The 13619-nt window shown below is 36.0% G+C and overlaps 1 protein-coding gene across 24 annotated transcripts in view; it reads left to right on the top strand.

The window, feature by feature from the left end:
• Positions 1–10734, top strand: part of KCNMA1 (potassium calcium-activated channel subfamily M alpha 1) — a 469151-nt gene extending 458417 nt beyond the window's left edge. For 7 of the 24 annotated variants that reach the window (XM_050305298.1, XM_050305291.1, XM_050305296.1 and 4 more), the window contains one exon: positions 4391–10734. In XM_050305298.1, the coding sequence (XP_050161255.1) occupies positions 4391–4545 (155 nt within the window). In that variant the 3' untranslated portion in view covers positions 4546–10734. The remainder of the gene's footprint in view (positions 1–4390) is intronic. The other 17 variants (XM_050305299.1, XM_050305292.1, XM_050305297.1 and 14 more) reach the window with 4 other exon arrangements.
• The last annotated feature ends 2885 nt before the right edge of the window (positions 10735–13619 follow it).

Below are 13619 nucleotides of genomic sequence, written 5' to 3'. Positions count from 1 at the left end.
TTAAAAAATAAAAAATCACTAAGAGCAAGTGCAGAACAGCATTTTTGTCACAAAGCTTTAGTCACCTTGGAGCAAAATAAAGACCTTCACAGAAAGTAAGAATAGTTCCTTGTCTCTCTCCCTGCAAATTACTTACTGCCTGCTACATGTAAAATATTCATCTGCCAAACAAAGAGTTGCTGAGCAGGTGGGTGGAGAAACTTTCCCTTTTTTCTCATGCAGGAACAAATTGCATGGGAGAATTTTCAGCTTAGTTATAAACAAGCTGGGTGCATGGAGGGAGGAGATCTACAGACACATACATATAGACTAATTTGAAACTGCAAGTGTCACAAAAGAGAAAAAATGTGTGTTTTAAACAATGGTAAGGTAATCTGAGATTATGGTGAGAATACAAATTTAGTAAAATCTTTGTGTTATCTAGTACCTTAGTTTGTGTTAGCTAGTACTTTCTTTGCCTCTGCTCAGAAGAGAGGGTGTTTCACGGTGATGTTTGTGCAAAGTTGTTACTTAGTCTAGAATTAATGACAGAAATTTTAAAGGACCAGACTGTTGGAGATAATTGCTGGCGTCTTACACAAGTCGAAGAAATCTATATTTTGATCATTTTATTTTAATTATTTATATCCTTTCTTATGCTGCAGGGAAGAGTCTTATACATAATTGTTAATTTTTATTTATTTGTAATAAGAGCATGAAGCCTTTAGAACCTTTGTGGATGCACTGGCATGCTGATATCCCATTAAAACACGAGTGTTGGAGAGGAAAGTAAATGTTTTCTGCTTTCTGGTGCACTTAACCGTTCCAACATTTCTCAGGTGATTCTGTCAAAAACAAACCTGCCAAATAGTGTAGGGAGATCATGGACTCTCTTCAATAGCTCTTAAAAAAAAACTATGCCTATTATCTCTGTTATATAGAAACATATATGGTAAGAATCAATATGCATAGTCCAAAAGGGAGAGAAATAGGAACATGACAGAGTACTCAAAAGAGCTTGGTGGATATAACAATGTAGAAAGACTTAAATAAACTACTTACTCTAGCCTTTAGAGCAGTTCAGAAAACCCCTTTTTTAAGATGAGTAAAAATCTGTGCTAAAACTCTGGAAGACATATCACAGTCAGATTGTGAGCATAGCATAAGAGAATGGAAAGTGTAAGACATTCAAGAAAGACATTAGTAACTTGGAGCAGAATATATTAGTGGTCAAGAGTAAAGAGGAGGAGTGTTAAGCTTACATTTCAAAGGTAAGTATAGAGGTCAATGAACTCTCACAGGAAATTCATTGTTATGTGGTCAAAGACAATTTTAACAGCAGAAAGGAACAGGAAAGGTAAAAACTGTGTCCAACCATTTGATGCTGGAGATGCTAGTGCTTAGATCAAAGTTTCAGCACTGCAAAAAGAAATCTAAACAGCAGAAGAAATTAGAATTTACCAGTTTCTGCAAATATTATTAATGTTCTGTATTTATTGCTTGCCAGCTAAATGCAAAAAGAGATGCCATGGTGTCTTTTAAAAGATCAGCTCCCCATATATATGAGTTTTATTGTAAAGATTAACATATAAATAATTAGCATGTTTTGAAAATTTTAGGGAAAGCAGGGGGTTTGGAAATGCTTTTACACTGGCTGCTGAGAAACACAATGCAGTTATGATCCTTAGCACTCAAGTAGTTCTCCCCTTTCTTGCTATGACATTGAACTAACATGCACCAAGTTCTGTTTGTAAGGAAAGTTTGTGCACCATGTGTTAAAAAAGAAGTTCGCAGTGCTTAACTTGTCTCAAAATCATTTTAAACATAAACCATTAGAAAACTGTTAGTTTGAAATTGTTTATGTGATCTCGCAAGGCTTTTAAAACATGATAACCATCACACTTTACACCTCTCTGAAAGGTTAGTTTAATCGTAGATCACATAAAATTGGTTTCCACAAATGCATAATGGTTCATGTGTCACACTTGAACTAAATGGTTTTTTAAATGGAGCTGAAATTATTTTGATGTGTACACATTCCCAGATTTTTTTTTCCGACAACCTTTCTTAAACCGGCCCCCATCAGGAATCATTCCCTTAAAGTCTCATTAATAATTCAGATGTTCTGATTACTTTAAAAGATCTATGGAATTGAGGCTTCTTTTTTTTTTAACTGCTTGACAAAAAGATAAATGAATGTAGAAAGAAGCAGTAGGAGTCTGGCAAGCTGTAGATCATCTCTGAACAGATTGTAACTTTATCATTCTGTCAGGAAGAATAATTTAAAGCACTTAATCAGTTAGCTTCAGTGTGCAGGATGTAACATTATGAATTCCTATCGTCCAATCTGTTCAAATCAAAGGGAACTTAATTATAATAGGTAAGAGAGAGAGGGAGATGGGAGACTGAACATCATTCAGACTCAGGCAACTTTAAGGGGATAGGGAATTATTCAACCTGGTCGCAAATGAGTAGGATATTTTTAAGCAGAAGTAAAAAGCATTTTAAAAAATGTCAAGAAAAACAGTAGAATATTTCTGTTTGTCTTCAGCAATAAACCACTAATGAGTAATATAATTCTTTTTCTTCAATTTATTTTTAAAAGAAGTGTAAGAACAGGTAACAAATAAATTGGGGGGAAAAAAAAGCTGGATTAAATGCTCATGAATTTGGGGTTTGTTGTTGTGGGATGGGGGTGCTGCATGTATATTCTTGAAATTCATATCAAGTGTAAGTGTTTAAATGGGATATTCACAAAACGGAGAAGTCCAGTAATTCTGGAAATTAAGCTACCTCTTGAGAGGTTCTAACTCCAAAGCTGGTTGCTTATTTTTGTTCAGTTATGCCCAGGTATTTGCCCTTTATTCTTCCCAGTCTTTCAGTTTCTTTTCTCTCTTTTACTTCCTAAGCTTTTGTGCTGGATCCTTTAGTTTCCTAGGTGGATTTTGCTTTGCTTATTTTTAATCATTTATTTATTAAAAAATTAGTATTTCTTCCACTCTTGTCCTGATTCCAGATACTGCAGCATTTCAGTGGTTTGTACAAGTAGCAATTTGTATTATGTAAGAGAGACACTAAAGCTTCTCCAGCATTTTGGGGTTCCCCATTGCAATGAGGAGTAGTGCATACATGTAAGAGCAGCAGCTCTGACGTGGCACACTTTAAATCTTGCATATAATAATGAAAATGCCCAAAAACATAAGTGTCCACTGCTCTGCCTTCCCACCTCTGGAATTTGGGGAAGGAGGACAAGACTGGAAACCCCTGTCCACAAATGCTTGTCAAAGCACAAGCTGCCTAATGGCCATAAGCCACTCTTTAGACCAGGAGTTTCAAAGTCTTTCAATAGAGCTATCTTATAAAGTTGCACACCTGTAACTGAGAAATTACAGAAGTTGCTTTCTGAAGGGTTTAATAAAATTATTTTTATTTTCTCCCTTTGTGAATTTTAAAAAGATTTTGTCCGTACCCTCATATGAACAGTGCAATATAATGCTTACAATAACAAACAGCTAGGGAATGGCTGCAGTGCTGGCAGCCTCTCAGCATCCTCACTGCCTCACATATTGCTCCTATCCCACCTTAAAGCGTACCATAAAATTCCTCCTGTGTTCATGGAAACAGACACTGCCCAAAGACAGAAAAGAAAAACTCCCTCTAATCTTCAAGTCCTTGTTTCCTTTGCCTTGCTGTCCACCAATGACAACCAATCCATGCATGATTGGCTGGAGCCCCTGCTACAATCACCTACTGCACCTGGTGTATTCCATACACCTTCTTAAACTGTAGAGTTCAGCAGTGCCCAAGCACCTATGTTTCGAAGTAGCGATATAAATCCCACCCTGTGTAGGAAGGCTGCCATCTGGCAGCATGAATACAAGTCTTTTTTATTCCAGCACCAACTGCAGAAAGCTCTTTTTATTCTCCTGCATGATTTCTGAGACAGCAATAGTGACCATCCAGTGGTTGAAATGGTTCAGAGAAGTGTCTGTCTCTTTAGGTGCTTCTCTGTGTATAGACTCATATGCTCTTTTCTGCATTACCCTTATCCACAGCTGCTTTCCCTGGCTTCTCAGTATCATTTTTTCAATAAATGAGTCAGAGGGTTTTCACCTAAGCATGGGATAAAAAAAGATCCAATAAGCAAACTAGCATATTGGCAGTTTTCTTTAGTTTCTATTGTCAAATCTGCAAACATCATCTTCCTTTCATGAACAGTATTTTCAGAGGTATTAATCTAATGCTATACTGCTAATAATTAGTCAATCACCTTCTGTTGATCTCTTTTCTCTATAAACTTTACTGACTGCTCCCCCTATTTTTTTTTTTAATGTTTATGTGTATATGTAGTTCACTAATGAAAACTTTCATTTTCCCTCCTTATTCTGTCTCTACCTGTTTCGCTCCTTAGCAGAAAAGAAATGGTTTACAGATGAGCCGGATAATGCCTATCCCAGAAACATTCAAATCAAGCCCATGAGCACTCACATGGCCAATCAGATCAATCAATATAAATCAACAAGCAGCTTGATACCACCAATCCGAGAAGTTGAAGATGAATGTTGACTCCTTCGAGGCCAGAACTATTTTTTTAAAGCCTGACAAACTTCATGAATGGTGATGTGACATTTATTCCTCTTACATGCTGAACCACTGATGGAGAAGTTAAGAAGGGCAAGCTTAATGGGAAAATGAAGTAGACAGATCTTTGTTTGTCTGCCTTTAATATTGCTTCCACGTATTTTGGAAACTATTTCATTTATAAATGAACATAATCAAAACTAGTCATGTATAGCCTCTAGCGTTTTAAATTATTTTTATTTATTAGAAAAAAATATATTTTTTTCTTTTTTTTCATTGTCAAGTATTTTCCCTTAAAAAAACCTGCATGTGTGGCCAGACTCCTAAGAATTAAAACAAACAAACAAACAAAAAAGAAACAAGAAACCCTTGGTCTTTGGCTTAAAGGAGAATGATGGTCACAGTTATAAGGATGTGTAATTAAGGGAGACAAATGATATATTTACAAAAAGGGGGAAAAAAAGGTCCAACTTGTATTTTAGTAAATCAAAAAAAAAAAAAAAAAAAAAAAAAAAAAAAACCCAACAACAATTCACCAAAATGTTTCTTTACTGGAAGATGTGTATTTTGTTCAGCATCAACACCAGCTCTTAATAAACTGAACTTATTTATTTTCGAAGTTGATAGTCATATTTTTGTACATGTAACATTCTTCTGAAATATTCTTTGTTTTATTAACATACATAGATCATCTTAATTGCCAGTTATGTGAGGGTCCAATAACCCTGCCCTGTCTCACATGCACACACACACACACACACACACACACACAGACACACACACAAACCCAGCATCCTCAGTAACTTTCTGTAACACTAGCATAGGGAATGTCACTGCCCTAAACCAAGGGCCATGTAGATAAGGTGCACTTGCTATAAATGGCAAATCTGGCAATTTCACTTCACTTCCCATTAGCCATCAGCAGTTGCTAATTTCAGGAAAGCAGGTTTGGCAATTCTTCTTTTGCCATGTATTACTGTGCTTTCATCCAGACTGCATAAAACAGAGCATGGAAGCGTAAGTTATAAATTGTCTCATCTACCATATTTTATTACTCCTTTACTTCAAAAGTGCTGATGGCCTTTCATTGGTCTGATTTGGTTCAAATTCTTCCCGATACATATAGAGATTTAGCTCCAGCTCCTTGCACTTTGGTTAACTCATACCTTAGTAAAGGACACACTGAATCTCCTTTTGGGGAATTGAGATCAGGATAAAAACTGGTTTAGCCTCAACTCTATAATCTTGCAACATGCTGTCCTCAGTTCATTCTTGCACCAAGTAACATCTTATTTTAGCAGTTGATTTTTTGGTTTTGCTTCCCCCCCCATAATTTATTTTCACTTTCCTGGGACACCACACATAAAAGTACAGTAATAACCAAATCAAAATAATAAAAGTAATGAATGTATTTATTTATTATGGTAACATGCAAAAGGCCTTTGATGGGTGCCTTTTGTGTCAGCAGTTTCACAAAGTTGCCAACAAGCTTTATAGCCATCCGGCAAAAATGCGATGTTTCATATCTGTGCTGCAGTACCTATCCACCCAAGCATTTAAGTTCTAAATGATTTAGTAACTCTCTCTATCTCAAAGAAGCAACATCTGAAACAATTGTATGAAGAAAAACAAAAAGAAAAGGTTGTGCTAATAAGGAAACAAAAACCAAAAACCCAAAACAGAGTCATCAGGAAAGGCAGATTTTCATTGTGCAAGTTAACTTTAGGCTTTGTAATTTTGCAGAATTGTTAAACACCACAATAAAACATACTGTGGTATTTTTATCAGTAGAGAAATATCAGTGAATAAAAAAAATACAAAGCAGATGATGAATTTATTGTGAAAACAATGATGTCCACTATATAATCCAACATTTAAGCCAATCTATTTCAGCTTTAATGTTTGTCCACTGGCTGCAGTACAACCATACTAACACCTAATAGGCTTTATTCTGGAGTGACTTCTTGGACTGTGACTATTTTGTCGTTACATTTTGTAGAATAGCTATTTAAAGACAATAACAAGAATTGTTAATACAGTATCTGTAAAATTGGATTGTTTAAAATATTTCAATCTCCTACAAAGTAAAAGAACAGTTCAAGCAGTTTTTCATAATTGTTTAGACTGTGTTTAACACATTTCACAGTCCCCAAAAGAGAAGATAATTCCAGTGAGATCTTCCTATATATGCTGCATCAGCTAGTGACACATATAATTTATATCCAGTTTCTGCATTGGGTCATGTTAAGCCTTTTCTTTGAAGTCAGTGCTCCTTTTTCATTTATGAACTGCATATTATAACCAGAATGGAAAAGCTGGTCCTGAGTACAGAAGAATTTAGAAATTTGTGCTCAACCTCACCAAGTACATATGAATTTTTTTTCCTTTTTTTCTTAGAAGACTGGTGTTTACTGTAGAGCCATAGAACATTATATCTTACATTTTATCATACACAATGCCATTTCTGAGTGTTTTTCTGTCAGAACTGAGCATTCCCTGGATAAAACATACCAGTGAAACAAATAAAACACTCCTACATAGCTAAGGGGGGGGGGTGTGTGGGTGTGTGTGGGTGTATGTGTCTCTGTCCAGTTTAACTGTCACACCCAAAAATACCATGCTACCAACTGTTTATAAATAAAAGGGCAAGATATGAACACACTCACGCACTCTCCTGGCACAGATAGTTTCATATGCAATGATAGACAGAGCAACACCTGTAGAGAGTAAACAAGACAGAGAATAACAGGATACTACATTTCCCATTTACAGAAAAGTTAAAAAAAATAGTCTGTTCTTACTCCTATTTCTCATGATCAAATTTGCATGACTGACTTCTGGCAATTAGATGGAGGAAAATGTAGAAAACCTGTTGGGGATCTTTAATATTCAGCAATTAAAAAAAATAAAGCCAGCACCAATATGTGGATCTGTGAAGTTACATTAAAGCTGGGAAAAGGCTGGGAAACGGGGCCTAAGTGACAGCTGACAGACCACATGATGACTGATGTAGAAATAAGTTCTTGATCTTTATTAATAATTCTTTCTGAAAAGGCAAAAAGAAAAGGGTGGGATGGGGGGGGAGGAATTTCAGCTTTTTCAGTAAATTGCATGCACTGTTGATACAGGCTATTCAGTTTGTGGTTTTTTTGGTAACTCATGTATTGGACAGTGTGTCTCTGTGTGCGTTTGCATATATGCATGTCCACACATGCACATCTATGTGGACATATACACCCACACATATACATGGAGATATATATGTATTTGATTGACTCATCATATGAAGGTGGTCATCATTTTTATTGTCCATGCACTGGGGTGAAGAAAGACACACACAAAAAAAAAAGAAAGTATGTGACTTACAGGGTAGCACATGGAAGAATTGTATCTGCTGTTTCCTCCTGGTTTGACCAAAAAGCAGCCATTCCTGTTAGTTTTATGAGGGACGCACTGACAGCACACTGCAGATCCCCCCCCCAAACACACACCTGCAGCAGGTATGTGCTCCTCACACCCATGCACTTGCATGTTCCCACATTGCCAGAAAGTCTGCTTGCTCTCTCTCTGTTTCACAGCTATTATTTTAATTTGTCCCCATGAAGCACTAAGATGAAAGGATAAAACTGTCCTCTATTAGATTTGGTGGCAAGTGCCAAGCACAGCAAAAGTTAAGGTATAAGGAAGAAATTCATAGTCTAAGTACAATTTTTAAGGCCTTGATGGGATTGTCTTAATGCTGTAAGAAATGTAGTTTTTGAAAAGGTCTTAAAGCTGTCACTGTCATCTTAGCAGCTTGTCTTTCAAACCAGCACCAATGGCCAAACAGTAAGAAATACATGTGACAGAAGGTACAGACCCCTTGATCGGGGCCAGGCTTGGTCACTTGGATATGAAAAGACTTAATTGGCCTCAGCAAATGTGGAAAAGGGCAAATGTGGTTTGCATGCACTGTACAAGTTACACTACAAATTATTTTGGTTGTTGGGTAGTGGTGGGTATTATTGTTGGATATTTTTGGCCTGTGTAAGAAAGACTTTGCATTTCTTGATCTCTTCATATAGTAGGAGAAGGAGAAAGTGCAATAGTGTGTTCTCATCCAGAGAGGACTGGTTTTGTTGGGTTGTGGGTGTGAGTGTGTGTGTTTGTGTGTAAACTGCATCTAACATCTAATGCAATAATTGGGTGCATAAACTAATGCATGACCAAAAAAAAAAGAAGCAATAATTTAAAAATGGGTAATTATTCATGTTTTCACTGCTTGATCACTCAGGAGCCAAGTTATAAACATGTTAGCAACTGCCCTAGTCTACCTGACTCACAGGGCTCAAACCCAAACACTGAGCAGGTGCTTAAATTATTTTATCAAGAAGTGAATTCCTAAGGGCTCCGGGATCCCAATGTATTTGAAATCAACACAAATTGAGGTCAGGAGTGTGTGTATGTGTGTTATTTTGCTTTTACAGCTGTTATCATTGTGAATTTCTTTAGCACCAAAAGAAGTGTGTGTCTCACCTTTCATTTCTAGTTTTAAATGTGCTTAAACAAAATAACCAAGTGTGTGAAAGGCGAACAACACAAAGTGAAAACAGAAATCCGTTCCCTGTGTTACAGTGGTTTAGTCTGGGAATATCTGTCAAAATAAATGGCAAATGCATAAAAAAAATCAGGGGAAAAGAGAGTTCTTTATATTTTTTCTGTTGCTTTCCGTTCTGTGCCCTCTGAACCACCACGATCCCCAACATACAAACAAGCACCTTTTTAATTTATTTTTTTTTTAATTCTAAAGATGCTTGAACACTCACAGGCTTAAGGGAAAGTTGTTGTTTTTTAAACTCATCATATATGCACACCAGGTCTTCTAATATTCCATTAGTAGGCCTAATATTGGTAGTACTTTCATGCTGAGCAATAGTAGTGAGTGTGGGTTACAGCCCCTATCTGAAATAATTAAAGGAATGGAGTAGCTGTTCTGCTGTGGTCGCTGCCTAGGAAGGTACACAGGCCTATAGTATTGATAAGTCTGTCCCAGCATTTATCAAAGCTATATTTATATAAGTAATGTATCTTCTTCTGCACAGATTTTCTCTGCTACAGAACATGCAGCCACACTGAAATTGTATCGTCTCTGTGCAGTAGTCTAAATAACCAAGTAATTCACTGAAGTGAATAGCTAGGACTGCTGGTCTAATTTATCTGTTCTATACAATGGTGTGTTACTGTTAACTGTCAAAATGAGAAGGGGTAGGGAAAATGAAGAAAATATAAAATATAAGGTGTTTCTTTCATTACTTTGGGTCTAATTTAGAACAATAAGAAGCTAAACACAGTAATGCTGCATCTAACTAGAACCTTAATTAGGTTGAGAGAAGGCTTCTTACTGCTTCAGTCAATGTATCTTAGAGGAAATTTCTGTAACTTAAAAAAAAAAAAAAAAAATCACAAAAAAACCAACCCAGAACACAGCATATAGGCAGCTGAATATCTATAATAGAAAACATAGATTTTTCAGAAACAAAAAATGTGGTATATGAGAATTTTGTTGACTGGATGATAACTAACAGGAACCACATTAAAGTATCAGCAGAAGTTATCTCAAACAGTTACAAAATGCTGCTTCTGCCATGGTATAGCTTGGGACACATGTGCTTAGCCAACACAAATAACCTAACTCCTGGCAAAAAAAAAAAAAAAAAAAAAAAGAAAAAAAAAAAAAAGAGAAAAAAAAGAGAAAAAAAAAAGAAAAAAAGAAAAATTGATATAACTTTAACTTTCACATTTCTGTAGAGTTCAAGACCAATTAAGTCACTTTCTTCCTTCAGATAAAAACACACACGCGAACACATATATACAACATATTTTGATCATTTCATATGTCTAATTAGTTATAATTTGGGAGTGAGAATGTGAAGGGGTACACTGAGAACCAGCTACCATTTTAAGGTAAAAGTTCATCAAGAAAAAGGAGTATGACTTCATCATTTTACTTTTACCATTATGGGTTGGTGAGAGAGATCAAATGCTGGTGCTCAGAAATGATCTACCTGACTTTGTCATATGTAATATCCAGTGATAAAAATATTGTCCTGTAAAAAGGGTTTGTACATAACTTGTACATGGTTTCATTTTGTATTTTTCTCAGATTAAAATTTATGTATTTGTGTTCTAAAAGAAGGAGAGATTTCTGTGTTTTCTTTTTTCCCTCCTAGAAAAGTTTGTAACATGTAACATCAAGTCATGAATAATACTTAATTCACGCAACCAGTGCTATTAATACTTTGACCTAAGACTAACCCAGAGCCTTTCTCTCTTGCTTAAGCTCCAGAATCAGCTTCTTGCTAATGATAACTAATATCAGCTGCTCTGCAGGATGCTGTGAGAGCATAATTCTGCAGTAGCAACAAATGTCACCCTCATACCAGCTACGTATTCAAATACTGATAAAGTCAGGTTTTATTTAGCTATTTTGTGTTGGTTAACATGGACTGATAATTTTGCTAGGCAGTCCAAAAATTTTCTACTTTCTCATGATGAAAACATTTAAAAATTATCTGGAAGTTTTGGACTATGCTTCAATTGCAGCACAGGAATTATGTATCATCCTACATGCAACTGTATGTTTTTAAGCTTAAGAAAAACTAAGTCTCCTTTTGGAGTCTGTAACATTCTGGCATTCTGCTATTAAATAACCTTGTTATTTAAAGTTGACATCATTAATATTCTGTGCAGCAGTATCACCACTGTGATTTGTAATCAAGCACAGTATGATGAACTTTGTTTGATTCTGAATAACGGAGAGGAAAGAAGAGAAGCAGAGCTCTGCAAGAGACTCGGTTAAGCATCTGAAAAACCAAAAGTACAAATAGTCAATTGGTCCTATCACAAAGAACCTGGTATGAAATGGCTACACTGGTGTTTTGTAAGCAAATGAGAGTGGTTTGGGGGTGGGGAGGGGGGTAGGAGAAGGGGAAGAATCAGTGCACGACAGTATTTGTTCAGAACTATGGAGAACTGTGCAAGAACTGGTTCAGCATCAATGTCAGTAAAGCAAACTGGTCCAGCCCTCACTAAATTCACTTGTCCGAACCATCCTTATACTCTTTCACTGGGGAAGAGAGTTTATGTGCCATAAAAACTGTGATATTTGTCTGAACAGTTCAGTGTTAGTAAATCTGTATGCAGATGTCTACTTCAGATGGTGTTCCTTGACCTTATCCCTTTCTGGTGTCAGGCACTAACTAGTAAGCTTGACTTTTAATTACTGAAGGAGAATGATAAGAGGGAGTCATATAAGACAGTCATACAAGGCAACGTGAATGGGTATCCATTTTAATATAGAATGATAATTCCTCATCACAAGTTTATCTGCTCCCTGCACCACCATCTGTATCACAAAAAGGGTATTTATCAATACATAGACATGTATGGATATATATGTGTACATTTGGATGTGAATATTTATATCTACACATATATGTCACTACCTACTAGTATTTTTAGGCTCTTGACTGATAGATGGTGAAGCTTGCTGTCAAAAACACTTAAATCAAACTTGGCCATGGAATAACTAAGGTATGAAACTGGTTTTTTATGTATCTACAGCCCTGTTATTCATCAGTACAAAGGTTAGATTGAGCAGAAACCCCATGCAGTTCCCCCCAAAATGATATAATAATCCTAGTAAGCAAGCAGTTGCAGTGAATGAACAGGCTGCTCACACCTTTTCTGGACTGCGAGGCAGTCTTACTACTCTTTTACAATAATTAATTATATTATAATAATTTAAAGTTACATTTTTTAAAAAATATATATTTTTATTGAAAATATATGGTTCAAGGTAAAGAGGTGATTTCACAGGCTAGGGAGGTGATTTCACAAACACAGCTTTGTTCATCAAAGGAGTAAGACTGAGGGACAAGGGAACTATGAAACAAACCTTTGCCTCACAGCCCAAAGGCAAGATCAAATATTTGCCATAATCTTCTATAGCATTACAGAAACACCTGAAAACAAACAAACAAACAAAAACCACTGAAAAAATCCCATAAAAAATAATTAGTCTCCTTTCAGTCCTCAGGCACTTAGCTCACCCTTTGTCACCTGCCACCCCTAGGGAAAAAATACTATTTTAAGAAAGACTGTAAATCTCTCACTTCCAAGATAGAGGACATTCAGACCTATTTCTAAGTATTAAGGAAAAGGCAATCAATGATCCTAAGCATGATTTCTGGCCATATGTACTTGACTGACCTCTAAAAAGCAATCCTCCTCCCTGCAGGCCCCAGGCCTGAAAACACATATATATTATACTTTTTTTTCCAAACATTCATTATGGTAAAATTTTCATCTACCTCTGCGTCTAGTTTGCCTATTTTTACTTTCTCTTTTTTTTTTTCTTCCACCAATGAGACACCAGTATCCAGTAACCCAACACTTTCATTCTCTGTCAAAAAAATCTTATAGTCAGTGGGAGAGTGAGTTCAAAGTGCCCCAATGGAGATGCCAGAGAGAGATGAACACGTCTTTTCTTTTTTACAACTTATTTAATTTCCACTTTCTTTTCCTTCTTGGAAGCAGAGACTCCTCTTTCCAACATCTTCATTTTTTTTAGGGTCTCCCCAGAGGCCTGCAAATCAAACCACATTAAAAACTTGTAAAATAATATATTGCCTTTGAAACTTCTGATTGTTGAGAAACTGTAAACATATCTGGGTTTTTTTCAGTGCACTCATTCAAGTGTTATCCATCAAATTCTTCTATTTAGACATAAGCAGCAATACCATATATATTTTGGAAAGTATTTATTGCAAAGTACAGTGCAAAACGAATAAGTAAATGTTGATTTTATCATGGCTTATAGGCTTTACATTTAGGGTAATAATCCATGTCTGCAGGCTGAATCAGTTAGCCTTTCATTCCAGGCCTACAGCTTGAATGTAAAGCTTTTTTAAAAGTCAATACCATAATTGTTTATGTTCGGAATTAATGGTTTCTTTACTTCAAAGGTAACTTTGGTGATACCAGTTAAAGCCATGAGAGGCCATGGTATGCACATATAT

The sequence above is a fragment of the Myiozetetes cayanensis genome, unplaced genomic scaffold, assembly GCF_022539395.1.
Source record: "Myiozetetes cayanensis isolate MyiCay16 unplaced genomic scaffold, myiCay2020 scf10, whole genome shotgun sequence".
NCBI lineage: Eukaryota > Metazoa > Chordata > Aves > Passeriformes > Tyrannidae > Myiozetetes > Myiozetetes cayanensis.
Note: the sequence above shows the minus strand (reverse complement) of the source record. Positions and strands in the feature narration are given on the sequence as shown.